We start from the raw sequence: 12,054 nt of genomic DNA on the forward strand, positions 1-12,054 counted from the left end.
TTTTTAAAAAATTATATGCCAGAACTTTGACAACTTAATTTGACAATTAAGAAATTAATAAATCAGGGACGCCTGGGTGGCTCAGTTCGTTAAGCGGCTGCCTTCAGCGTCCTGGGATCGAGTCCCACATTGGGCTCCTTGTTCCGTAGGGAGCCTGCTTCTCCCTCTGCCACTCTGTCTGCCTGTGCTCTCTGACAAATAAATAAATAAAATCTTTTTTAAAAAAAAGGAAATTAATAAATCATTAGAAACATATACTCTTCTAAGAGAGAATCAAGAGGAAACAGAAAATCCAGAAAGACCAGTTGATTACTAGTAACAAAATGGAACCAATAATCAAAACAGTCCCAACAAACAAATGTCTAGGACTTTTGAAGCCAAATGGCTTCATAGGTGAATTTTACCTAAATACTTAAAGAATAGTTCATACCTATTCTTCTCAAAGTATTCCAAAAATCAGAAGAGGAAGATTTCCGAATACATTCTATGATGCCAGTATTACCCAATTCCAAAACAAGACAAAGACACTACAAAAAAAGTAAACTGTAGGCCAATGTCTCTGATGAACACAGATGCAAAAATCCTCAACAAAACATTAGCAAACCAATTTCACCAATACACTGAAAACAATCATTCACCACAATCAAGTGGGATTTATTCCAGGGATGCAAAGATGGTTCAATATCCAGAATCAATCAAGCTGATACAACACCTTAACAAAATGAAGGACAAAAGTCATAAGATCATCTCAATAGATTCAGAACATGCATCTGACAGAAACCAATATCCATTCATGATAAAAACTCAACAAAGTGGGTTTAGAGGGAACATACATACCTCATGTAAAAAAGGTCATATATGACAAACCCACAGCTAACATCAATATTCAATGGTGAAAAACTGAGTTTTTCCTCTAAGACTGAACAGGGCAAGAATGTCCACTTTTGCCACTTTTATTCAATATAACATGGGAAGTCCCAGCAGTAGCAATCAGACAGACATAAAAGTCACCCAAATTGGTAAGGAAGCGGTAAAACCATCACTGTTAGTGCACAACAGGATAATATATATATAGAAATCCCTAAAGACTTTACCCCAAAATTATTAAAAGGCATGTATTCAGTAAGCTGGAGGATACAAAATTAATATACAAAGATCTTTTGCATTTCTATACACTAGTAAGTAAGAGAAAGGCAAGTTAAAAAACCATCCGATTTTCCAGTTCTACCAAATAGAATAAAATACCTAGAAACAAATTTAATCAAAAAGGTGAAAAACCTGTATTCTGAAAACTCTAAAACAATGATAAATGGAAGATAACACAAACAAATGGAAAGAGGTAACACTCTCATGGACTGGAAGAATACTGTGAAGAAGTCCTTTCTACCCAAAGCAATTTACAGATTTAGTACAATCCCTATCAAAATACCAGTAGCAATTTTCACAAAACTACAACAAATAATCCTAATATTTGTACAGGATCAGAAAAGACCCCAAATAGCTAAAGCATTCTTGAGAAAAAGAACAAAGCTGGAATTACCACAATTCGAAATTTCAAGCTGTAATACAAAACTATAGTAATGAAAATAGAGTGGTACTGGCACAAAAACAGACACAATTCAATGGAACAGAACAGAGAGGCCAGATATAAACCAACACTTATACAGTCAATCTATTACAAATGTGAAAGAAATATACAATGGAGAAAACACAGTCTCTTCAATAAATGGTGCTGGGAAACATGGACAGCTACATGTAAAAGAATAAAGCGAAACCACTATCTAAAACCATACACAAAATAAACTCAAAATTCATTAAAGACTTAAATGTAAGCCCCCATAAAACTCCTAGAAGAGAACACAGGCAGTAATTTCTGACATTGGCTGTGGCAACAATTTTCTTTGTAAGTGTCCTAAGGCAAGGGAAACAGAAATAAACTATTAGGACTACACCAAAATAAAAACCTTTTGTAAAGTGAGGGAAACCATCAACAAAACAAAAATGCAACCTACTGAATGAGAGAAGATATTTGCAAAGGATATATCCAATAAAGAGTTAATATCAAACATATATAAAGAACATACAAGACACAACATGCCAAAACACAAATAATCCAAATAAAAGGGCAGAGAACCTAAATAGACATTTTTCCAACAAAGACATACAGATGGCCAACAGACACATGAAAAGGTGCTCAATTTCACTAACCATCAGGGAAACAAAACACAATGAAATATCACCTTATGACAGAGTCAGAGTAGTTAGTATCAGAAAGACAATAAATAACAAGTGTTGCTGAGGATGTGTAGAAAAGGGAACCCTTAGATAAATGTAAATTGGTGCAACCAATCAATGTAGAAAACAGTATGGAGATTCCTCAAAAAACTAAAAATAGTAATACCATGATGATCCCGTAATCCCACTACTGGGTATTTACCTAAAGGAAGCAAAAACACTAACTTAAAGAGACAGATGCACACCTATGTTTCCTGCTTCATTATTTAAATAGTCAAGATACGAAAGCAACCTAAGTGGTCACTGACAGTTAAATGGATAAAGATGTGGTATGTACACACACACACACACACACACACACTCACTCACACTCTCTCTCTCTGGAGTATTAGTCATAAAAACGAATGAGTTTAGGGCGCCTGGGTGGCTCAGTGGGTTAAGCCTCTGCCTTCGGCTCGGGTCATGGTCTCAGGGTCCTGGGATTGAGCCCCGCATCGGGCTCTCTGCTTGGTGGGGAGCCTGCTTCCTCCTCTCTCTCTGCCTGTCTCTGCCTACTTGCGATCTCTGTCAAATAAATAAATAAAAATCTTTAAAACAAAAACAAAAACAAAAAACCGAATGAGATCTTGTCATTTACAACACGGACAAACCCAGATAATATTATGCAAAGTGAAATAAGCCTCACAGAGACAAATACTGTATGATTTCACTAGTCTGTGGAATCTAAAAAGAAAAAACCACAATAAAGCAAACACAAGCAAACAAGTAGAAACAGACCCATAAACAGAACAAAGTGGTGGTTATCAGAGGCAGGGCAGTGGCTAGGCGGGGGCTGGGGAGAATGGATGAAATGGGTGGAGTAGAATGTGTAGGATTCCAGTTATAGAATGTATAAATCACAAGAATACAAGTTAAAGCATACTATAATAGCACTATATAGTGACTGATGACAGATACATTTATTAGCACAATATAATGTATACTTCAATCACTATGATGTACAACTGAATCTAATCTAACATTGTGTCAACTGTACAGCATTATAAAAAAGAAATCAGGGGTGCCTGGGTGGCTCAGTGGATTAAAACCTCTGCCTTTGGCTCAGGTCATGGTCCCAGGGTCCTGGGATTGAGCCCCACACTGGGCTCCCTGCTCAGCGGGGAGCCTGCTTCCCTTCCTCTCACTCTGCCTACCTCTCTGCCTACTTGTGATCTCTGTCAAATTATAAAATAAAATCTTAAAAAAAAAAAAAAATCAATAAATTACAATATTTTTAGCAACAGGTTTTGAACCAGATTTTTATGTGGAAAAAAAGTGAATCCTGATCCTTAACTTATACTATGCATAAAAATTAACTAAAAATACCACAGATCTAAATATTAACCATCTAGGAACACTGAAACTAACTTTCATAAATTTGGGGTGATTAAAGACTACCAATAGAGAAGATAAGAAACACAAAATGTTAGAAACAATTAATGTATACACTGGACTTCACCAAAATTAGAAATTTCTGCTCTTCAAAACACATCATTAAGAAAATGAAAAAGCAAGTCCTTGACTACAAGAACCTGCAATAATACACATAACTGACAAAGAACTTCAATCAACAATAAAGAATTCTTAAAATTCAATAGTTAAGACAATAACCCAATAAAAAATGAGCAAAGATTTTAAAATAGTTACTTCACAAAGAAAGAGATGGCAAATAAACATATGAAAAAATTTTTGATGCCATTAGTCATCACAGAAATGCAAATTAAACCACAGTAATTGAGCATTACACACTTATTACATTATACAGTTTTTTCAAAGTCTGTAGGTATAAAGATCATTGGCAAGACTGTGCAGTATTGAAATCTTATAAAAAACTATACAACCTCTTTGGGAAAATGTCATTTTCTCTTTAAGTGGAACATATACACACAATGTGACCCAAGAGTTTTCTTTCTATATATTTATTCAAAGTAAATCAAAATAAATTTCAACTCAAAGATGTATGGGCATGTTGACAGCTGCTTTGTTCAGTGTGTAAATGGATAAAGTGTGATACTAATCAGATAATGAAATATCACTCATCAGTGAAAAGGAACAACCAATGGTATATGCAACAACATGGATAAAGGTTAAATAACAAGAGTAATGGAAAATGCCAGAGTCAAAAGATTACACACTGTATAATTCCATTAATATGAAATTATAAAACAGACAAAACTAGTCTACAGTGATAGATCAGTGTTTGGGGTTGAAAAAGGGGGCAGGCTTACACAAAAGAACATGAGTGAGCATTCTGGGAATATGGAGATGGTGGCTGTTATATGTGTGTATAAATTTGTCAAAATACATTTAACTTAGCATGAGTATATACTGTTATATAAAAGTTATACTAGGATAAATCTGTTTAATCTGAAAAAATTAAGAAGCATGTTTCCACATTAATTATTCAGGGGAGCTTACCTTATTGAGTGCAACAATAAAGGGACATTTTTTGGATTTTAGAAGGTTAATAGATTCAATTGTCTGGGGCTCCAAACCATGCATAATATCAACGACTAAAATGGCAATATCACAAAGAGAACTTCCTCTGTTTCTCAGATTACTGTTGAAAAGAGGGGAAAAATGCATAAATAGAAAACTTGAAATTACTCCTTTAAAGAAATGTTTCTTTGTAAAACCTAAATGAATAAAACAAAATGAAGCACATGCATTAAAAATTTAAGTGCCATTAGCCCTTAATTTGCCAAATGCTTATCTGACACAGTGAACTGATATCAGCTGGAGTAAGTTAATTCCAGAAGTTACTCCAATATTTCTACAAACTGTATTGGCCAAGTTTTTTGCACTACAGAATATAGCCAAGAGGTGACAGATAAGTTCCACATATAATGGTTTCACAGGAGACAGACCAAGTATGTATTAGGATTAGGTTTTTAAAAGTAGAAAAGATCTCTATAAAAAACAAGTATCCAAATAAATTACTACTTACTCAGTAAGGCACAGATAATGATTGGTAATTACAGGGACTACAGTTCTTAAAATACTACCCCAATGTTGATTAATCCAACTTTCTCATTCACTGAACCTTTAGATTTAATGGTCTAGCAGTTTGTTTGATGCCAAATAATGCAAGTTGCTCTTACCTGAAAGACTCATGCCCAGGAGTATCAATGATGAGCATTCCTGGAATTCGTACATTCTCTCTATCAAACTAGAAAAGGTGGGGAAAAGTAGAGAGCTTAAGGAAGCCAAAACAATGAAAGTTCCTTTATAAAAACAATTATTCAGCCATGAAAACTTAAAAACATCACCACTTCCTTTTCTAAATAAGTGGTTTTACAACAGTCAGTGAGTCAACCAGCAAAGCACAATAGTCAATATTTTCATTAATCAAAAGGAGTTTGCAGGAGGAAAAACGAAACGAAAAAATATTCTCTTTGTTCAGATCATAAAACTATAGTGTATTATAATTTTGAGCAGATTATCAAAAGTAACAAATGACATTAGTCATCTGAGAGTGATTATCTATAAAAAGGTAACATGCAAGAAGAGGTTCTGACTACTTAAAAAATGTATCTAGTCCAACTTTACAGCGGTTCTGACTACTTAAAAAATGTATCTAGTCCAACTTTATAGCAATTCTAAACTTTAAAAAATATCCCAAAGTATGTTTTAAAGAAAATTTACTACACCAATCTAAAATATTAAGACTGCCTTATTTAAGTATCATAAAAACCTTTCTTTAATAAATGGAAAAAAAATTAAAACATGCCCAATATGGACATTCTCTTTTACCCTAAATCGTGACACTGACCAGTAACTCTCACACACAATTTTGTTTACTTGCTTATCTACTTTTTGTCAATCTTCAAGTGATTTTTCAAAATCTTATCTCCTGATCTAGGTCAAAGTGATTCAAATGTAAAACATCTCATATTTGTATTCTGGTGATCTTAAATCAACATTAACTTAGCACCATAATTATTTCCACTTCAGTGTCTGGAATACAAACAATTATAATTGTCATATAAAAGCTATCCTGAGAATTTTAATACAGATCTAATAAAAATCGTGCTCTTTATTAACTGTGCTCTAATGTAACACCAGATTTCAAGTTCTGGCAACTGGTGGAATGAGCTGTTATAAAAATCCCCAATGACTAACACACAGAAATACCAGATAAATTATAACCAAGATAAATTTTAAACTATGAATTTGAAAAACTGTAATTTAAGAAAACTGTGCTAAAATAAAGATTTTAAATTACATACTGAAATGAAACTGGAAAATTTCCATATAACTAGAAAACTGACCCAGAACAATCAACCCCAAGATGCAGGAAGGCCACATTACTTATAAAAGGAAGAAAACCAGCTTATGATCAGACTTGAAAGGCAGTATTTTATGTGAGAAGAAATGAGAGTAACCTCTAAGATATTTAAGGAAAGAAAATGTGTCGGGATGCCTGGGTGGCTCAGTTGGTTGGACGACTGCCTTCGGCTCAGGTCATGATCCCAGAGTCCCGGGATCGAGTCCCGTATCGGGCTCCCAGCTGCATGGGGAGTCTGCTTCTCCCTCTAACCTTCTCCTCGCTCATGCTCTCTCTCACTGTCTCTCTCTCTCAAATAAATAAATACAATCTTAAAAAAAAGAAAATGTGAACTGAGGAAGCCAACTAACTTTCCAGGGTGAAGGCCACAAAGTAGGTATGCAAGATTCAAAAACTCAAAGAATATTATTCCCCTTATTCCTTCCTTAGGAATGTACCAGAAAACAAGCTTCATAAAACACAATCTCAACCAAATCCCACCCTCCCTGCAAACTGGAGACAAACTCATAGACCTTTCCTATATACAGAACTAAGACCAAATAAAGAATAAAGGGAAATGCTAGCATATAATAATTTATGCTGTGTGCGTCAGTTATCAGTTTTGTTACACCTTAGTTCCAAATTTATCTTTTTTACCTGTTCTGTGATAATGGAACTAGGGAATTTTTACGAGGCTCAGTTCCAGGATTAAAGCACAGTACATATAAGATGAGCCTAAAACATTCTGCTATATCAGACACAAGGATGTAACCAAAGACTACTAAAACTAAATAAAAAAGATTCAGGAGTCAATCACTGGAAGAAAACGAGACTCTCTCACCACAAGAATAAATGAATTAAAGCACAGTAAATATTTTAATCTAGGAGTTTATAGGAAACAAAACAAAACCACTCTTTATAAACATGGATAAAGGGTTTAGAATAACAACATTTTGCAACCTCTAACACACTAAAAGGGCGAGATTACTTTAAAAGTTCAGCCTGAGTCGAAGAGTGTTTCAATTGAAAAGGGATCTAACAGAGGTCTTCTGAGGTAAGGGCCAAGGTTCTATCTCCTAACATATGTGACACAAGAGTGTTTGCTTTATAATGATTCACTAAGCTTTACCTTAACCTTATGTGATTTTCTTTATTTATTTTGAATAAATTGAGTATGTCCAAAGTAAAAAATATTAGGGAGATAATGAAAATACAATCAATGTGATAGAAGGAGAAGAGGGTCAGTGAGTAAACAGTTTTTCAACATGGAAATCTATAGGAAAAGTGTTAAAACATGCAGGGGAACAATATACTCTAATTTCTAAATAGCAATTGCCTTTGGGAACAAGAGGAAAGGAAATGAAAAATGAAGGCTCCTATAACATCTAGTGTTTTCTTTAAAAAAAAAAAAAAGATCTTAAGTAAAATAGAACAAAGTGGCACAAGTGTTAATTATGAATAGCAAGCATAGGAAACTTTATACTATTTTTTTCTGTATCTGAAATAATTTATACCTTAATTTTTGTTAGAGATTAAAACACACCAAATACACTGTACTTACATTTTTAATCATCTTAGTCTGTTCATTAATAGCTTCCAGAGGAACATTGGTGGCCCCAATTTGTTGTGTAATGCCACCTGCTTCACCATCTTGTACATGTGTGTGACGAAGCTGGGATGAGACAGCAGATTCAGATTTGTATTTTGAAATATAAAAAGAAGCAAAAGCAGTAAGAAAGTACTGCTATTTAATGTAACAGAACTGCCTATCTGTGCTATGGTTTTTATTAGCTTTTTATAAGGTATTATTCACTTACTTAAATAGTTTTATCAATACTAACAGTATTTTCTTACTTTATCTAGAATTTTTGTCTTCCCTGTGTCCACATGTCCAAGTACACAAATAACAGGAGCTCTCAGCTTCTCTGTATTTACATTTTTACTATGTTCGAGGCGCCGTTTCTAGAAATTAAAAAAAAAAAAAAATCACAAGTTATTTCAAACCTTATCATATTGTTCTCTAAATTATGTTGCAAGAGAATGTCACAGCCTTTATCCAAGTTCTTTGTTGATTTAACTACATGTAATTGCATTTTACCACATAACCTTTACAATCTAATTCCAATCATAGCACCTCTGGACAAAGAGAAACCTGTTAAAATGAATTTCAGGACAACGCTGTTAAATAAGAGTAAAAATAGCGTGAAGTTTTGGCTTCAACTTTCTGAACACTTTTGTGCACTGCTTATTTAATAGAATATAAGAAAATGATCTTGTATTCCATTCAGGGCATATACAGTACATCCTCTAGCTTATGTGGGGTATTTGTATAAAAGGAGATATACTCTTGCAATCAAGTGATTTCATTAAAACTTCAAAACTACAAAATACTTTAACAACTTATTTTTAAACTTTATCTGGTGTACAAACACTACAAAACCTTTCAACTGAGAGATGGTTTACTTAATCCCCAGCCTAAGATGTCTAATGACATTTCCTACCTTCTTAAGATACCACTCATTAGGCATGAGAAGCATCTCCTTGCATCACAACACACTTCTCTTATAGCATTTACCTAGATACTTCAGCTTTCTAAGAACCAAAGTACACATGCCAGCAGCTCTTTGAAATGCTAACATTTCAAGTATAGTAAAGCTGGCATTCAAATGAGATAAGACTTCCATCAAAATTCTGAAGTAATTTACAAAATGTCTTCCATCTAAAAACCATTTTTGTAAACAATTCTTTACTTTCATTTCTACCACTGGACACTGGATCTTTCTATAGAAAATAGAATGAGAAAACATTTTGGAGTGTTAAATTCAGATGTGAGTGTTTACTAACAAAGAGTAGTACACAAGAGCTTTATATTCTGTGACTCAAATGCAAACGTCATGACCTTAGTTAGATTTGATATGGTTGAAAATTGTCTTTTTCTCCCACACTTGTTGTATCATTAAAATTTTCTGGAGGGCAATGCAGTAGACTTTAACTCAGAAATTCTACCTGTAAGTACTTGTCCTGAAACAATGACACAAGCATAGAGAAATATATGTATACAACAGTGTTTGTTCATTGCAGTATTATCTGTATTGGCAAAAATTAGTAACCACTTAATCATCTGTAGCTGGGGATTTCGAATGAATATTTCCTCAGTCCCAGGGCTGAAAACTATCTGGTTGCATAGACTCGTTTAGAGACCCCTATCCACAACGGAGATTATTACCTAGGACGTCTGGTATGGATTTTAGAAAATTATATAATAGCAAGGTTTTGGAACCATGAAATTTGTTATGGACTTATCTCTCCCAATTTCATATACTGAATCCCTAACTCCCAATGGGACTGTTATTTGGAGATAGAGCCTTTTAAAAGGAGGTAATTAAAGTTAAATGGGTAGGGCCCTAATCCAAAAGACAGATGCCCTTACAACAGGAGGAATAAGAAAAATCTTTCTCTAGGCATGCACAGAGTAAAGGCCACATGAAGACTCAGTGAGAAGGCAGTCATCTGCAAACCAAGAAGAGAGTTCTCACCAGGGAACAACCCTGCTGATGCTTTTATATTGAACTTTTAGCCTCAAGAGCTATCAGAAAATAAATCTCTATTGTTTAAGGCACCCAGACAAGAAGACAGAGAACCAAAAGACACCACTATTAACCCTACGGAAAAGAAGGATTATAAAAGGATACCATAAACAACTGTATGTTCACAACTTAGATGAAATACAAAATAGTTAGAAAGACAAAGATTACAGAAAATGACTCAAGATGAAAAAGAAAATATGGCAAAGAGATAACAATATAACAAGAAATTGAACTAGAAATTTATGTCTTCGAAAGACAAAAGCTTTGTTAGTAAATTTGCCAAACACTTAAAACAGGAAAAGAGTCAAAAACAATCTTTCATAAACCCTTGCAGAAAAAAGGAAGAAGGAACACTTTGTGACTAATTCCAGGAAGCTAATTTTAAACAGACACCAAAGCCAGACAAACAAATCCTAAGAGAAGAAAAGTTACTGATCAATATACCTCATGGGTATAGATTATAAAAACCTCAACAAAATATTACTAAGCAAATCTAGTAACATATAAAGAAGATTATACCAGGATCAAGTGGGATTTATTCTAGGAAGGCAAGGTTGGGCTTAACATCTGAATACCAATATAACACATCATATATTGGTATAAAAAAGAAAAAAGAATCTCTACACATAGAAAGGCACATTTCCATTCATGATAGGAACTCTGAACAAATCAGGAAAAGAAGGGAAGATCCTCAGACTAAAAAAGGGTACTACTATTAATACCATAGTTAATGGTAAAATCTGAATGCTATCCTCCTCAAAGGCTGAAAACAAGACAAGCACGTCTGCTCTTACCACTTCTACTCCATAATGTACTGTTCTAACAGGGAAATCAGGCAAAAATAAAAATAAAAGGAAATAAGCAGCAATGAGACTGGAAAGAATTACAACTGTTTTTGATAGAGAACATGACACACTGATTATAGGAAATTCTAAGGAATCCATAAAAAATTATGAGAATAAAAATATTTCAATAAAGTTACAGGACATGAGATCTATAAAACTCAATTGTATTTCTTTATACTAGAAATGAAAAAAATTTTAAAAATTGTGAACCCATTTTCAACAGTATAAAAAACAATAAAATACCTAATAATAAATTTAACAAAAGAATTACGTATCTTAAACTGTGAAAACTATAAGATACTACTAGAAGAAACTGTAAAAGATCCAAATGAATGGAGAATCAGCCTATTTCCAGAGACTTCAAGAATCAATACTATTAAAATAGATAATTATCCTTAAAATTGATCTAAAGATTCAACATAATCTCCATTTAAATCTAAGCAAGCTTTTTGCAGAAACTTTCAAGATGACCATAATATTTATATGGAAAAGCAAGTGACCTGGAAGAGCCATAACAAACCTGAAAAGGAATAACAACATTGTAGGACTTCTATTTCCCTACCTCAAAACCTACATTAAAGCTATAATAATCAAGACAGTGTGGTACTGGCATAAGAGCAGAAAATACAGATGACGAAACAGAACTGAAAGTCCAAAACTAAATACTCATATTTCTGAGAATGACTGTAACTGAAAACACAGATGTTAATACAAGTATTAGGATGTGGAAAAACTATCAGAACCCTCAACTGGTGGGAATCTATAATTGCACAGTCACTCTGGAAAATAGTTCAGCAGTTTCTGAAAAAGTTAGACACAAATTTACCATATGATCCAGCAATCTCACTCTTAGGAATATATTAAAAAAAAAAAAAATGAAAACACATTTCCATACAAAGGCTTATATGCAAATGTATATAGTAGTACCATCTGTAATAGCCCCAAACTGGAAACAACTCAAATGTTCTCTAGGGAATATAAAACAAAATACAGTATACTTATACAACAATATCTGAATTTTGTTGTATAAGTATACTGTACAGAATTCTTGTATAAGTATAAATTCTGATAAAGTCACCAC

The 12,054-nt window shown here is 33.6% G+C and overlaps 1 protein-coding gene across 3 annotated transcripts in view; it reads right to left on the minus strand.

The window, feature by feature from the left end:
- EIF5B (eukaryotic translation initiation factor 5B) overlaps window positions 1-12,054 on the minus strand; it is an 80,698-nt gene that overhangs the window by 12,138 nt on the left and 56,506 nt on the right. For all 3 annotated transcript variants that reach the window (XM_004753015.3, XM_013056362.2, XM_013056361.2), the window contains exons 11-14: window positions 8,396-8,503; window positions 8,103-8,213; window positions 5,376-5,443; window positions 4,693-4,834 (exon numbers count right to left, since the gene is read on the minus strand). In XM_004753015.3, the coding sequence (XP_004753072.1) occupies window positions 4,693-4,834; window positions 5,376-5,443; window positions 8,103-8,213; window positions 8,396-8,503 (429 nt within the window). The remainder of the gene's footprint in view (window positions 1-4,692; window positions 4,835-5,375; window positions 5,444-8,102; window positions 8,214-8,395; window positions 8,504-12,054) is intronic.

Source organism: Mustela putorius, unplaced genomic scaffold (assembly GCF_011764305.1).
Source record: "Mustela putorius furo isolate JIRA1106 unplaced genomic scaffold, ASM1176430v1.1 tig00000224_pilon_pilon_pilon, whole genome shotgun sequence".
NCBI lineage: Eukaryota > Metazoa > Chordata > Mammalia > Carnivora > Mustelidae > Mustela > Mustela putorius.